We start from the raw sequence: 17,928 nt of genomic DNA, 5'->3' as shown, positions 1-17,928 counted from the left end.
TTTGGTTAATGCAAACCATTTATCATGGTTATCCATAATTGCAGTACAAATGATTAAGTGAATAATTGCACAAAGTTTATTGTTACTTAATCTTTGAACCTAAATATGTATTTGTAATCCAAGACACAAGCTTATGGAGATCAACACAAATTCAATAGTTATAGTCAAAATAAGACTATATAAAGGAAACATGGAAAGAACCAAAATTAGACAATGTAAGACACCATTGTACCAATACCCATTCTAAAAAAATTGCATAGCCCATAAACTTCTATTCATCTAATGCATGCACTTAAGAAATTTCATTGCTAGGGTGTGGCCCGCAACGATCAGATGAGTTGGAGAGAAAAAAAAAGGCATTCCAAGCATAAACTTGGCCACCTCGATGCGTATGAGCTGACAGTTCAGTGTCGTGACGAGTGGATTGAAAGATGGGGCATTGTGCAACTTTTCATTGAACTCATATGATGCTTTTTGTTGCAATCGAGAAAGTGTCACCATGAGCAACGAGATCCGAGTCTACCGAAATCGAGAGAGGCTTTTTTAGAGTGCCATAACATGACCCTATAGGATAAAATGACTCATTATTATGATTATTGGGCACCAAGAAACGTGATGCCGAATATTGACAACTTTGAGCAACTTGAGCACTTGGGCGATTTTGCTGCTAGGGAGTGGCCCGCAATGATCAGACAAGTTAGAGAGAAAAAAGAAAGCATTCCTAGAGTAAACCCAGCCACCCCAACACATACGAGCTATCGGTTCGGTGCCATGATGAGTGGATTGAAAGATGGGGCATTGTGCAACTTTTCATTGAACTCATCTGACACTTTTTGTTGCAATCAAGAAAGTGTCACCACGAGCAACTGGATTTGAGTCTACCAAAACTGAGAGAGGATTTTTTAGAGTGCCATAACATGAACCTATAGGATCGGACATCTCATTCTTATGATTAATAGGCACCGAGAAACATGATGCTGAATATTGACAACTTTGAGCAACTTGAGCACTTAGGCGATTTCGCTGCCAAGGTGTGGCCCGCAATGATCAAGTGAGTTGGAGAAAAATGAAGGCATTCCTAGCGTAAACCTAGCCACCCCGACATGTATGATTTGTTGGTTCGGTGCCATGACAAGTGGATTGAAAGATGGGGCATTGTGCAACTTTTCATTGAACTCATCTGACGCTTTTTGTCGCAACCGAGAAAGTGTCACCACGAGTAACTGGTTTCGAGTCTACCAAAACCAAGAGAGGCTTTTTTACAATGCCATAAAATGACCCTATAGGATCAGATGGCTTGTTCTTATGATTAACGGGCATCGAGAAACGTGATGCCAAATATTGACAACTTTGAGCAGCTTGAACACTTAGGCGATTTTGCCGCTAGGATGTGACCCGCAAAGATCAGGCAAGTTGGAGAGAAAAAAAAAGGCATTCCTAGTGTAAACCCGACCACCCCAATGTGTATGAGCTGATGGTTCAGTGTCATGATGAGTGGATTAAAAGATGGGGCATTATGCAACTTTTCATTGAACTCATCTGACGCTTTTTTGTCGCAACTGAGAAAGTGTCGTCACGAGCAACTAGATCCGAGTCTATTGAAACTGAAAGAGAATTTTTTAGAGTACCATAACACGACCCCGTAGGATTAGACAGCTCGTTCTTATGATTAACGAGCACCGAGAAATGCGATGTCAAATATTGACAACTTTGAGCAACTTGAGCACTTAGGCGATTTCACTGCTAGGGTGTGGCTTGCAACGATCGAGCGAGTTCGAGAGAAAAAGGAAGGCATTCCTAGCATAAACCCAACCACCTTGACATGTAAGAGATGACGGTTCGGTGTTGCGATGAGCGGGTTGAAAGATGGGGCATTGTGCAACTTTTCATCGAACTCATCTGACGCTTTTTGTCACAACCGAGAAAGTGTCGCCACGAGCAACTGGATCTGAGTCTACCAAAATTGAGAGAGGCTTTTTTTTAGAGTGCCATAACATGATCCTATAGGATCAGATGGCTCGTTCTTATGATTAACGGGCGCCGAGAAACACGATGCCAAATATTGACAACTTTGAGCAACTTGAGCACTTAGGCGATTTCACTGCTAGGGTGTGGCCCACAATGATCAAGCAAGTTGGAGAGAAAAATGATGGAATTCCTAGCATAAACCTAGCCACCCTGATGCATACAAGCTGATGGTTCGGTGCCATGACGAGCGGATTGAAAGATGGGGCATTGTGCAACTTTTCATTGAACTCATCTGACGCTTTTTGTCACAACTAAGAAAGTGTCACCACGAGCAACTGGATCCGAGTCTACCGAAACTAAGAGAGGATTTTTTAGAGTGCCATAACATGACCCTGTAGGATTAGACAACTAATTATTATGATTAACGGGCGCCGAGAAATGCGATGCCGAATATTGACAACTTTGAGCAACTTGAGCACTTAGGCGATTTCGCTGCTAGGGTGTGGCCCACAATGATCAGGTGAGTTGGAACACAAAATGAAGGAATTCCTAGTGTAAAAATAGCCACCTCGACGCGTACGAGCTAACGGTTTGGTGCCGCGATGAGAAGATTGAAAGATGTGGCATTGTGCAACTTTTCATTGAACTCATCTAATGCTTTTTGTCGCAACTGAGAAAGTGTCACCACGAGCAACTGGATCTGAGTCTACCAAAATAGAGAAAGGCTTTTTTAGAGTGCCATTAAATGACCCCATAGGATTAGATGGCTTGTTCTTATGATTAACGGGCACCGAGAAACACGATGCCGAATATTGACAACTTTGAGCAACTTGAGCACTTAGGCGATTTCACTGCTAGGGTGTGGCCCGCAACGATCGGGCAAGTTGGAGAGAAAAAAGAAGGAATTAATAGCATAAACCTGACCACCCCGATGTGTATGAGCTGACGGTTCGGTTCCACAATGAGCGGATTGAAAGATGAGGCATTTTGCAACTTTTCATTGAACTCATTTGACGCTTTTTGTCGCAACCGAGAAAGTGTCGCCACGAGCAACTGTATCCAAGTATACCAAAACTGAGAGATGATCTTTTAGAGTGCCATAAAAAAACCCCATAGGATTAGACGACTCATTCTTATGATTAACGGGCACTGAGAAACACGATGCCGAATATTGACAACTTTGAGCAACTTGAGCACTTAGGCAATTTTGCTGCTAGGGTATGGCCCGCAACGATAAGGCGAGTTGGAGAGAAAAATGAATGCATTCCTAGCATAAATCTAGCCATGCCAATGCGTACGATTTGATAATTTGGTGTCACGATGAGCGGATTGAAAGATGGGGCATTGTACAACTTTTCATTGAACTCATCTGACACTTTTTGTAGCAACCAAGAAAGTGTCGCCATGAGCAACTGGATCCAAGTCTACCAAAACTGAGAGAGGTTTTCTTAGAGTACCATAATACAACCCCATAGGATCAGACAACTTGTTCTTATTATTAACAAGCTCCGAGAAACTCGATGCCGAATATTGACAACTTTGAGCAACTTGAGCACTTATGCGATTTTGTTGCTAGGGTGTGGCCCGCAACGATCGGATGAGTTGGAGAACAAAGAGAAGGCATTCCTAGCATAAAATTGGCCACCCCGATGCATATGAGCTGATGGTTTGGTGCCACACCAAGCAGATTGAAAGATGGGGCATTGTGCAACTTTTCATTGAACTCATCTGATGCTTTTTGTCGCAACTGAGAAAGTGTCGCCACAAGAAACTGGATCCGAGTCTACCGAAACTGAGAGAGGCTTTTTTAGAGTTCCATAACACAAACCCCCAACATCAAATGACTCATTCTTACATTTCAGTAACATCGAGAAAAAATGATTCTGAATTTTGATAATTTTTCACACTTTGAGTGATTGACAACAAATGAACAATTTTTACATCTTTTACCATATTAACCTAAAACTTCACAAAATGATCCCATGTGATCTCTAATGGTCCAAAATAACATTATTTACATAAAATCACACAAAACAAGACAAAAACATAATTTTTTATATTACAATGCCTCGAGTAGTAAAAAATACAAGTCATGTACATATATCCAAATAAGATTGATATTACAATTTTTTACATTTACATTTAATCCAATGAACCATCTGGATCCACTCTACTCTTTATCATGATTGCTATATGCAAAAATATAGCAACTTCTATGGAGTTGTAATATTGTGATTGCACCTTCTGTGGAATAGCTAAGGCGAGATTTCTTAGTTTGAGTGCTTACAATTGTTGATGTAATGACATGTCGTGTGGCATTACTATCTTTTGTGCGTGAGTTAGAACCAACAATATCATATGCATTCATTAGATTCTTCACAATAGATTTGTGACTTGATTCAATCGATGTTCTTAGCCCAAGAATCTTCATTATGGGCGTAAATTTCAGATTTCTCATCATTTCAACAAATAGTTGACATCTTCCTGTCTCATTTAAAGGCTCAAAAAATATTTTCCGTATCCGATTAGTATGTCTTTGACAAGTATGCTTCGAAATATTGTCAACCATTGGTTTCAAAACATTAGCATCAATATCAATCAAATACTTAGGCTTTCTATGCAAAACTCTAGGAGGTGTTCTCAAACTTTGAGTTACCTCAAGATTAGGAATGTCAACAACATTAGGGATAGGTGGCATACCTTCAACCGGAGATGAAAATGATGACATACCTTGAAATTGAGGTGTATAAGATGGTGTAGCTCCAATACTTGATGGCAGTCATGAAGTACTTGCAATGCCAAATGTCATAGAGGGAGTGCATTCAATATGAGATGTTGTAGACACCAATAGTTTGCCAATAAGAAATGGCGTGCCTTCAACTTGAGATGTAAGAGATGGGGTGCCTTCAACTTGAATTGTGGTAGCCATGCTCTCAACCTCAGGATTCAATTGTCTCATTGCACGAAGATTTTGCATCCGTTGCCTTTGTGTGGCCAATTTTGTCTCTCTCTTAGATTGGATGGATATTTCATGTTCCTCTTCAATTGGCACCTCTTCTTCTATGGTATTCAATTTCCTCTCTTCATGAAATTTCTTCATTCCTTCTCTCTTTTTTTGCATTCTTAGCTTCACACTCTTTCGGTGTTACATTTTTTGGTCATTTCCTTGGCATGATGATGATTTCTACATGTACATGCACATAAAAGAGAATAAAGTTAATTCATAAAGAGATTTCAAGAGGCGTAAGGGGCAGTCCTAATGGATCTATGACTATCCTAATTATATTAGGACAATCCTAATGCATCTATGACTGTCCTAATTATGCATATGTTAAAATGGATATATGAAATTGAAATTATTTCATATATTCCTTTTTTAAATTATTTCATAAGATCTTAAAAAGGATGTATGAAATTGCAAATTTTGTTTTAAACCACTAAACAAATAATTTTCTTATGCAACTTGCTTCAAATGCATTGTTAAATCTAATGTAAATCTAATAGGATTATAATCAATAACACTTAATAAGTATTTGAATTCTAAAAACAAGATAATATTACCTCAATTATTCAAATTTGATAGAAAAAACTATGTTCTTCCTCTTCAACGTTGCCAAATGAAAAAAAAGGTGGTGGAGAGCTGATGGAATGTATAAAATTAATCTTGTATAAAATGTCAACACCATGCAAAAAGCATTTTTTTGTCTGATCATGCACATCAAGAAGACAAATGAGAGAATGTGGGCTTGGATCATGGGTCAAGGGTCCCATATAACCATTTTTTAGTGTAGCTCATTTTGCTAGCGCCAAATATCGTGCTAGCCAAATGACTTCCATTGAAATTTTTCAACCTTTGATAAATTTCTACTCTATACCCTATAATATATACTCTATACCCTATAGTTTGATAGCCACAACCATAAAAATTAAACCATTTCAAACCTATAACAAATACCCTAGATCATATGACCAAATATGCTAAATCCTCAACCCTATACAATAACCATAGACCCTATAACCCAATATGCTAAACCATATGAGGTAAGGATGGAGGGTGAGATATGGAGGGAGGGGGCAATATGGTGTCTTAAGGGGTCATAGGACACTATATGACCCGTTAGGATGTCATATGACCCCTTAGGACACCATATGACCCATAACGACACTATATAGTGTTCTAAGGGGTCACATGGTGTCCTAAGGGATCATATTGTGTCCTATGACCCCTTAGGACACCATGTGACCCCGTCTAACACAATATGGTGTTGTTATGGGTCATATGGTGTCCTAAGGGGTCATATGGAGTCCTATGGGGTCATAGGACACTATATGACCCCTTAGGTGTCGTTAGGGATCATATTGTGTCGTAACGGGTCATATGGTGTGTTATGACCCCTTAAGACACCATATGACCCCTTAGGACACCATACGACCCATAATGACACCATATGGTGTCCTAAGGGGTCATATAGTTTCCTAAGGGGTCATAGGACACTACATGATCCCCTAGGACATAATGTGAGCCCTAACGACATGTAAGGGGTTATATGGTGTCCTAAGGGGTCATATGACACTATATGACCCATTAGGACACCATATGACTCCTTAGGATACCATATGACCCATAACAACACTATATGGTGTTCTAAGGGGTCACATGGTGTCCTAAGGGGTCATCTAGTGTCCTATGACCCCTTAGGACACAATATGGTGTTGTAAGGGGTCATATGGCATCCTATGACCCCTTAGGACACAATATGGTGTCGTAATGGGTTGTATGGTGTCCTAAGGGGTCATATGGTGTCCTAATGGGTCATATGGTGTCCTATGGGGTCATAGGACACCATATGACCCCTTAGGTGTCGTTAGGGATCATATTGTGTCTTAACGGGTCATATGGTGTGTTATGACCCCTTAAGACACCATATGACCCCTTAAGACGCCATATGACCCCTTAGGACACCATACGACCCATAATGACACCATATGGTGTCTAGAGGGGTCATATAGTGTCCTAAGGGGTCAGAGGACACTATATGATCCCTTAGGACACAATGTGAACCCTAACGATGTGTAAGGTATTATATGGTGTCTTAAGGGGTCATATGACACTATATGACCCGTTAGGACACCGTATGACCCATAAAGACACTATATTGTGTTCTAAGGGGTCACATGGTGTCCTAAGGGGTCACATGGTGTCCTAAGGGGTCATCTGGTGTCCTATGACCCCTTAGGACACAATATGGGGTTGTTAAGGGTCATAGTGTCGTCAGGGGTCATATTATTTCCTATGACCCCTTAGGACACCATATGACCCCTTACAACACAATATGGTTTTGTTATGGGTTTTATGGTGTCCTAAGGGGTCATATGGTGTCCTATGAACCCTTAGGACAACATATGCTCCTTTAGGTGTCGTTCGGGATCATATTATGTCTTAATGGGTCATATGGTGTGTTATGACCCCTTAGGACACCTTATGTTGTCATTATGGATCATATGGTGTCCTATGGGGTCATATTGTGTCCTATGGGATCATAAGACACCTAATGACCACTTAGGACACCATATGACCCATAATGACACTATATGGTGTCTTAAGGGGTAATAGGACACCATATGACCCCTTAGGACACAATGTGAACCCTAATGACACATAAGGGGTTATATGATATCCTAAGGGGTCATAGGATACTGTATGACCCGTTAGGACACCATATGACCCCTTAGGACACCATATGAACCATAACAACACTATATGGTGTTCTAATGGATCACATGGTGTCCTAAGGGGTCATCTAGTGTCCTATGACCCCTTAGGACACCATATGACCCCTTAGGACATAATATGGTGTCGTTATGGGTTGTATGGTGTCATAAGGGGTCATATGGTGTCCTATGACCCCTTAGGACACCATATGACCCCTTAGGCCACAATATGGTGTCGTTATGGGTTGTATGGTGTCCTATGGGGTCATAGGACACCATATGACCCCTTAGGTGTCATTAGGGATCATATTATGTCGTAACAGGTCATATGGTGTGTTATGACCCCTTAAGACACCATATGACCTCTTAGGACACCAGATGACCCATAATGACACCATATGATGTCCTAAGGGGTCATATAGTGTCCTAAGTGGTCATAGGACACTATATGATCCCTTAGGACACAATGTAAACCTTAACGATATGTAAGGGGTTATATGGTGTCCTAAGGGGTCATATGACACTATATGACCTGTTAGGACACCATATGACCCCTTAGGACACAATGTGGGGTTGTTAAGGGTCATAGTGTTGTCAGGGGTCATATTGTGTCCTATTGTTGGCATTACAATAGAAAGGATATTGTTGGCATTTCAATAAGGATATTGAGAAGGTTGTTGGAGATTATTGATATAACTGAAGAAGGATGATTACTGTCTTAATAATATTGTTTTGTCATTGATGTCAAGAAATTGATGTTCTGATTCGGTATGATGTTGCCATATCTTGAAAAGTATGTGTTGATGAGTATTAGGAGGTCGGTAAGTGACACAAAAAGAATGTGATAATAAATGGGAGATATAAGTTATTCAATGGGCAACTATTACCAAGTTAGACAATGATGAGATCATGTTGTTTTGATTGTTTTGATATCCTACACATGTTGTTGATTATAAGTTTACTATTGTATTATGTCACCGAGCAAGGAACCTAGTTGGTAAACCCTAAGGCACCTAGTCAGTAAACCCTAAGGTTATCGATATTGGTTAAATAAGGTAGAATGTCTATTGAGCGAAGTTCAGTATTAACCAAGTAACAACTGAGTTATAATAGATTGCATTGGATGGATAAAAGCATTATTTAATGAAGGATGCTGATGAGTTGAAGTTGATCAGATGATTGGTTTGTCATGCAAAAAGTTTGTTGAGGATCGACGACATGGAAAATACAGGAGGAAGATCCACAACATAGATTAAACCGCAATAACCTAGCACAAGTTCCAAGGAAGGAATGCAAGTTCCAAGGTGAGGTAAAACATTTTTAGATCGAAAAATACATGGAACCTAGTCAAGTTTGAAGATCTGATGGCTAAGATTGATCATGGGAAGTGTGATCAAGGAGATTAAGCGGTTAGAAATTGTTTATAAATAAGTAATTGTTGATAAACAATGTTATGGGTTTTATGGTGTCATATGGTGTCCTAAGGAGTCATATGGTGTCCTAAGGAGTCATATGGTGTCTTATGGGGTCATAGGACACCATATGACCCCTTAGGTGTCGTTAGGGATCATATTGTGTCTTAACAGGTCATATGGTGTGTTATGACCCCTTAAGACACCATCTGACCCCTTAGGACACCTTATGTTGTCATTATGGGTTGTATGGTGTCCTAAGGGGTCATATGGTGTCCTAGGGGATCATCACACACCATAAGACCATACTGATCTCATATGGTGTACTAGGGGGTCATATGGTGTCCTAAAAGGTCATAGGACAACATACGAACCATATTGACACCATATGGTGTACTAAGGGGTCATATGGTGTTTTAAGGGGTCATATGACACCATATAACCCCTTAGGACACAATATGACCCCTAATGACACCTAAGGGATCATATGGTGTCCTATGACCAATTAAGACACCATATGGTGTTGTTATGGGTTGTATGGTGTCCTAAGGGGTCATATGGTGTCCTATGACTAATGAGGACAACATATGGTGTCTTTATGGGTCCTATGGTAACCTAAGAGGTCATATGGTGTCCTATGACTCCTTAGGACACCATTTGACACCTTAGGTGTCGTTAGGGGTCATATTGTGTCCTAAGGGGTCATATGGTGTCCTAATACTCCTTAGCACCTAGAGAGGGGAGGGAGTGAGGAAGAAACCAAGGGAAAGAGGTGAGAGAGGGAATTAGATGGGTGTAAGGATGGAGAGGGAGATAGCTTGAGGGATAGGAGAATAAGGGAATTGTGAGAGCTAGAGAGTGGAGGGACAAAGAAGATTATGTATCTATAAGAATGAAGAGCCCGAGAAGAGGTAAGGGGAGAGAGAGAATATGAGATCTAGTTCATAGAGAGAGATGGAACTACGAGGGAAGGTAGATAAAGAAGGGAGAGGTAAGATGGGGGTTTCTATGTACATATTTGGCGCTCTCCCTATTTGGAGTGTGCCAAATGTGGAATATGGACCATATTTGGCATGTGCCAAATGAACCGGTTTGGGAAACACCAAACCTATGGGTTGGATTTTCCTTGGGCATCCAACCCAAAGGTTTGGACAACAATTTTAGTCTATAGACGTGTTTTTATCAGAGCATTGAAAATTTTGACATATTTTTGTTCGTGCTCTCCGTTAGGTTTGCACGTGTTTCAATGAAGTTAAAAAAAATACCATGGTAAACTTGAGCTCCCTCTTAGCTATCCAACAATGTAATTTATTTTAAATTTTGATTTTTTTAAAGTCTTTCATCTATAATTTCTTTTGTTAGTGTGTCCGTTTTTTGTCAAAAACCAACATGCACTATTTTGGGTATAGATTTTTACACGTTCATCTGATTTTGAAAAAACTTACATTTTTTAGAAACTAGACTCCATTCTACACAATTTAAGAAAAAAAAGTTTTGATTTTTGATTTTTGATTAGTTTTCAATGATTTTAGGGGGGAGCATGCTCAAATTTCTGTTTTTTAGGATGTGTCCACTTCGAAAATTAGTAAAAAATCATATACTCATTAAAAAATTAGCTGAAAAATCTGGCATAAACTACAAGGTGTTAGCTAATTTCTCACTGAAGTGATTTTAAAAATTCAAAAAAAAGTTAACATTTTAGGGGGGCCACAACAAATGCTATGTTATGTTTTTTGCATAAAAAATAGGACCATTTTTTGTGGCCTCCCTTTTTGAAGCCCTTAATCTCCACCATTTTCAAAACAAATTAGTAGTTTAGAAAGTAGACTCAAAGCACTGTGACTCTTGTTGTTGTTGCATCTTCAAATTTCGAGTGTAATTAGGTTCAATTATCATTGAAGTTCAGACTTTGCTGATTTCAGAAAAAAAGTGGCATCTTAAGACCCCCTTTTGGTACCACAACTTGGTGCACATACCCATATGGTTTGTGACATCCTTCCCCACTTGGAAGAGACATCGTCTTGATGTCTTATTATCTATTAATAAGCACATATTATCATAGAATATTAACCATATATCATAGTCTTAAATCAAAACATAAACAATAACAATAGCATCCATGCTATCCAAGTTGTATGTAAATCAAATCAGAGTACCAAGGTATCTCATGCACTAAGGAAATACTACTCTAAGAAAGCAAATGAGGAAAATGATGGTCAATCATCTCAACATCCTCCCATGTAGCACTATCCCAGCATATTGGTCCTACTGGACCTTATACTGAATGAAATATTTGCTACGTATCTTCATGCTACATTGATCTAGGATTCAGATGGGCTCCACTAGCACCACCCCTTGATCCTGTATTTGTAAAGATCACCAATCAAGAATATGAGATGCATCAGGATGATAAAGTTTCAACAAAGAAACATGGAAAACATTATGGATTTGAGCTAGAGCGGGTGGTAAAGCTAATCTATAAGCAACTGGATTAATAACTTCCAACACATCAAAGGGTCCCACATATCTTGGTGCCAACTTTGATGATTTCCCAAATGAGATAGAGCTCTTATGAGGCTTGACCCTCAAAAAGATTTTATCTTCTGCAACAAACTTTTTGAAAGTCCTGTTTCTATCAGCATAGTTTTTTTGTCTATCGACTACCTCTTTCAATCTTGTCCTGATCAACTTCATCTGCTCATCAATTTCCTTGAGAAAATTAGGACCAATAATGATCATATCTTCCATTCTATCCTAGCTAATGGGTGTGTGACATTTTTGTCCATAGAGTGCCTCAAAAGGTGCCATCCTTAAAGATGCATGAAATGAGTTATTATATGCAAACTCAACCAAAGGCAAATACTCCTCCCACTTGTACTGCTGATCCATGCAATACATCCGTAAAATATCTTCCACAACCTAATTAACCCTTTTTGTTTGGCCATCAGCCTGAGGATGATATGCTAAACTAAAGTTCAGTCTAGTTCCCAAAGTTGCATTCAATGTTGTCCAAAATCTAGATGTCATCCTGGTATCCCTATCTAAAATAATGGTTTTTGGTACACCATGCAATTGGAATATTTCTTGCACAAATTTCTTTGCAAGAATAAATGATTCATCATTGAGATTTCTAGGTATGAAATGTGTAAATTTTGTGAATTTATCCACAACTACTAAGATGGTAACATGCTTATTTTTGCTCATAGGTAATCCCTGGATAAAATCCATACTGATTACTTGCCACTTATACTCTGGTATGACATGTTGAAACAAAAGTCTCTCCAGATGAACATGCCCATCTTTCACTCGCTGACATTCCAAACACTATACCAGATACTCTATCACCTCTTTCCTGAGTTTAGGCCAAAAATACAAAGATCTCAATTCAGCTACTATCTTTGTCACTCCAGGATGTCTTGAATAAGGTGTATTGTGCACCTCATGTAATATTAATTTCCTTAAGTCTTCACCTTTAGGAATATACATCCTTCTTTGGTATCTCAAAATACCATCAGGGTCCAACTCATATCCATCAAATCGATGATCTGAAGGATCTACTCCCAAGGATTGCTCAACCCTTAGGTAATGCTCATCTTTAGAAAGATTCTACAACACTTGTTGCTTCAAGTTTGACCTTGTAGTAAACATAGCAGATAGATGTCTTATTCTGCTAAGAGCATCTGCTACCCTATTTTCCTTTCCTCTGATATATTCAATACCAAAATTATAATCACTTAGGAATTCAAGCCACCTTCTCTATCTTGCATTAAGATTAGGTTGTGTAAAGATATATTTTAGGTCTAAGTGGTCCGTCTTTAGCTCAAATGCCTTCTCGAGAAGGTAATGCCTCCACAATTGTAATGTATGAATAATAGCTAAGAGCTCTAAGTCATGTTGTGCATAGTTCAATTCATATTGCTTCATTTTAATAGACTCAAAAGAAACCACCTTTCCTTCCTACATTAACACTACTCCTACACCTTCACCTGAGGCATCTGTAATCACTGTGAAGTTTCCATTAGGATCTGGTATAGTCAAGACTAGCATTGTTGTCATTTTTTGCTTCAAGAGCTGAAATGACTCTTCACACTTCTTAGTCCACTTAAATTTCTTTCCCTTCTTCTGAAGAGAAGTAATAGGTGTTGCTATTCTAGAAAAACCTTCCACATACTACCTGTAGTATCCTACAAGACCCATAAAACTTCTGACCTCTATAACACTCTGAGGTGTTGGCCAATCTACAATTGCCTCTATCTTTGCAGGATCAACTGAGATTCCTTCTGCATATATAACATGACCTAATTAGTGCACCTTTTTTTGAAAGAAAGAACACTTCAAAAATTTTCCAAAAAGCTTTGGATCCCTTAATCATTGCAAAACTATCCTTAAGTTCTTCTTGTGTTCCTCTTCATTTTTGGAATAAATCAATATGTCATCAATGAATATAAGCACAAAATCATCTAGGTAGTCTCTAAAAATGTTGTTCATAAGGTTCATAAACGTTGGTGGGGCATTGGTTAAACCAAAAGGTACTATAGTGAACTCATAGTGTCCATACCGAATTTGAAATGTTGTCTTAGGAATATCCTCATCTTTAATCCTCAACTAGTGGTAACCTGATCGAAGATCGATCTCAGAGAATATTGTAGCACCCTTCATTTGATCAAATAACTCATCTATCCTAGGCAAATGATATATGTTCTTAATGGTTACCTTGTTTAGAATCCTATAGTCAATATATAATCTCAAGGTACCATCTTTCTTCTTCATGAAGATTACTGGTGCACCCCATAGAGATACACTAGGTCTTATGAAACCTTGTCTAAGAAACTCCTACAATTGATCCTTAAGCTCATACAATTATGTGGTAGTCATTTTGTATGGAGCCTTGGATTGTGGCTTAGTTCCAGGTAAGAGTTCTATAATGAAATCAAATTCCCTTTCTGGTGGTAACCTAGTAAGGTCTTCTTGAAAAACATCTAGGAACTCTTTGAGAACTGGATAACCCTTAGGGCTTTTCTTGGTATTATCCAAGTCACTTACAATGATAGAAAATATGGAACATCCCTTCCTTTGGGCTTTCTTAATTTGCATAGCTGAGATGTGTCTCAATTCAAGAGGCCTTTGAGACCTAAGAATCTCAACCAGATTTCCAAAATCATCTATACAACTAACAACCTTATCCTCATAGTTTACTACAACTTTGTGCTCATTTAACCAATTGATACCTAAGATTACATCATACAATCCTAGTGGTGCCACATATAGATTAACTTGAGTTTGGAAACTAGGAAGCTCTAAATCACTACAAAATAGACATGAATCTACCCTCTTCTCTGCTCGATTTCCATATTGAACCATCCATGCATTTGACATATAACCAGGTCTAATAGATAATCTAGAAACTACTTTAGGATCAATAAAGCATTCAATAGCTCCTGTATATATCAAAATAGAAACTGATTGACCAAAAAGCTTACCCGTCATCTGGATAGGTGAAGCCTAAAAATTAGCCTAACGATTGTCAACCGTTGCATGAATCTAATTTTGTGAAGCTCCTTGTTGATTTCCTCCTCTTTGAGCTGTAGAACATTGTGGATGGTTTGAAGTATAATGATTTCCCCCATAGTTGTAACATCCATCTCTAGGTCCTAGGTGTCTACCAGATCCATTCCTGTCAAAGTTCCACCTAGTATTGGGATTAGTGAAGTTGGCGTTACAATTCACTTTCTTGTTTCCACACTGATTCACTCCTCCTTTCTCCTGAGTGTTAGGTCCTCTTTTCAGATTCCTTATCTGTCGGTTGCCTTTCTATTGATCATTATTTTAAAAATTCCTATTCCCAAAATCTAGTTTGGTATTCACATTCTTTCAGAAATTTTCCAACTGTTGCAACTTTTGTTCCTGTTTAGTTGCTTTCTCAAAAACTTCATCCATAGTTAATGGATTATGAATATCCACTTTTTCTCCAATGTGAGTCCTCAAAACCAAGATGAATTTTTGAATGCAGAATCATTCATCCATTTGGTACTATGGAACATACTTTAGGAGGTTGGTGAATTTCTCCCACTATTGAGTAACTATCATACCACCTTGCGTCAGATTCTAGAATTCAGTCATCTTCTTGTCAAAAAATAACTGAGGAATCCACCTCTTCCTAAATGATTGCAAAAATAGTTCCCAAGTAATATCACCAGGCTGTAACTTCTTTTCAGATTTCTCATTGTCCCACCATGTCATAGCTTCTCCAGTAAGCTGATAAGCAACCCATATTGCTTTAGTTTCATTGGACATGTTACAAAGTTCAAAATACTTCTTCATCTCAATTACCCAAGCTTCAACACCATCACCAATGGTCTTACCATATAACTTCGGTGGGGCTATCCTTTTCAAGTCTTTGGCTATCTCCCCTTCAATCCTAGCTCAATGATCAGGTTGTTCCTCAGATCTAGGAATTTTATTTATAGGTTGCTCATCTTGTCGAGGTTGTTCATTTCGAACCTGACCAACCCTTCAAACTTTTTGTTCAATTCCATCCATCCTAGCATTCTACCGATTCAAGAGATTGGGAATCTAGTCAAGTCTTTCATTCGCATTGCTAGATCCATCTCTAGTAGTTCTATAACCCATTGCAATTCAACAATTCCTATATCAAGGAATGTTTCTTTATCGTAATGGTCATAGGCCATAGTGTTTCAAACCTAGCACTCTGATACCAAAATGTAAAGACGTAAAACATTCTAATTTCAATAATAAAATGTAATACTCTTTATTCTTAAATAAACTCATAATTCCTTAAATAAGTTTCTTTACTTCCACTATTTCATCCTTAGTTCTAAATGATCATTTCTGATGATATCATTATAAACACGAGATTTCTATAAGGAGATATAGATTCTTTATTCAATAAGAAAATGTTGTAATAACTCAATCATATCTACATACAATACTTAGGCCTTTCTAATGCCTTAAGTTCAAATAACAACTAAAATATAAAGTAAAGGATGAGACGTGTCCTTTGATCTGCAATCCAAGCTATCTTCAATGCAATCTTTATAATGAAGATGAGAACAAGATTTAGGTGCTTTTTCCACCCAACCTTGAAGCTTACACTTCCCCATAATTCTCGGTCAATCAAGAATACCCAACCCTACATGAATTTCTTAGAAAAAAGAATTCGATAGACAAGATGGAATTTGGTGCGTGCCTGGAATGATACATGCATTTTCTATTTTTTAATTCCATTAATAAACAAGCAAGATCAATCAAAGATATGGTAGAAAGCATAAATAAATCCATCTATTTCAATGGTCAATTAGTCACTCAACCGAGTATAATGCCATGCATAGCAATAAAATCTAGTTTGGAAAAGAAAACTATTCTCTCTATGATTCCACATACCAATCCCAGAAGGTAACTTTCCCACAAACACAAGCATATCTAGCTTTTCTAATGTTCATATGAAACTTAGAATAAATATATAGAAGATAATCTTTAATTTTTTAATTCTAGCTTCCTATTTCTTGCATGATAAAAATACAATGTTAAAGAGGACAATCTTTCATTAAATAGATATAGAAGGAAACAATCTTTCATTTACAACCAATTATATATGGCAAGAAAACAATCTTTCATGGATAACCAAATATATATCCGAAAAGAGAACCATCTTTCACTTCTATCTTTTCAAGTAAATCAAAGACAATAATTAAATTAAGGTGTAACACATGTATGTATATTTACATATTAATGAATTCAACTATCTAAATTCAGTAATTTTTCCATGAGTATTAAGTAAGACAAAATTTCATAATGCACATACCTATATGGCTTCTTCAAATGAAATTTCAAAATGAATTATCATGTCTTCTAATGCATAAACTAATTCAAAGTTTAACTCTTTCTTCATTGGTGATTTAAAATAAACAATTCTCAAGATAATTTTATTCTTATTCTATAAATATATAATAAACTATTGCTCAATTAAGAGCCTACCTCTGAAATTCAATGCCAAAATTGTGATGCTCAACACTAATTCTTCTTCTAGATCTGACCGCAACACTTGTAGATTTCCAATTCTTTTCTTCCTCTATGTTTTACAATTCCTTTTGTTGTGTTGTTTTCATCTCCATTCTCTATTCTATCATCTCTATTATTTATTCTATTATCTATATTTAATGCATATTTATCCCTCATGTTTTTCCTCCATAACCAACAGTCTATATATATAGTGACTAAATCTATATTAATTCCTATTTTGGAGCCAATCTCTCATAGTGGTGGACTGATTTATTGGTATCTAAGTGACACCACACATTGTTTAACTGCAACATCATAGTCCTAAATGGTTTTGAACACTTATGTGTTCTCCATGCAATGATATTCATTATCTACTACGTGACACCAAACTGCTGAAGTTGTTAAGTTCATTATTTCTAGTGTTATTATGTGGGCTAGGCAATTTCTTAGTCGATATTACTATCGACTCCCACTGCTATCAGTGTAGTTTGTTAACTTCCCATGCACCGTCGTTGGTATGCAGATTAGTTTGCATACCATGCGATGCTTATTCTAACATTTTTTAGCCACGTCGATCAATCCATATTCAACTTGAACTCTAAGTTTTATTTGCAGCATGGTCGATTAATATCGATTTCACTTTGCAATAGTTTCTAAGTGTCTACGATGCCAAGTCGACTTCCCTCATATCATGCATGGTTTGTCGACTATGACTTGGAGTGATAACCTGCCACCATATCGGATAGATTGCCTTCAAATAAGTCGCTTTCATGCATATATATATATATATATAATGATCTATCATAAAACAAAATAA

The 17,928-nt window shown here is 37.8% G+C and overlaps 1 protein-coding gene across 1 annotated transcript; it reads right to left on the bottom strand.

The window, feature by feature from the left end:
• Positions 1-13,952: 13,952 nt before the first annotated feature.
• Positions 13,953-14,579, bottom strand: LOC131055620 (uncharacterized). Its single transcript, XM_057990104.1, has one exon. It carries the CDS (start codon positions 14,577-14,579, stop codon positions 13,953-13,955), a length of 627 nt encoding a protein of 208 aa, XP_057846087.1.
• Positions 14,580-17,928: the final 3,349 nt, after the last annotated feature.

This window comes from Cryptomeria japonica, chromosome 9 (assembly GCF_030272615.1).
Source record: "Cryptomeria japonica chromosome 9, Sugi_1.0, whole genome shotgun sequence".
NCBI lineage: Eukaryota > Viridiplantae > Streptophyta > Pinopsida > Cupressales > Cupressaceae > Cryptomeria > Cryptomeria japonica.
This window is presented reverse-complemented; position numbering and strand designations above follow the sequence as displayed.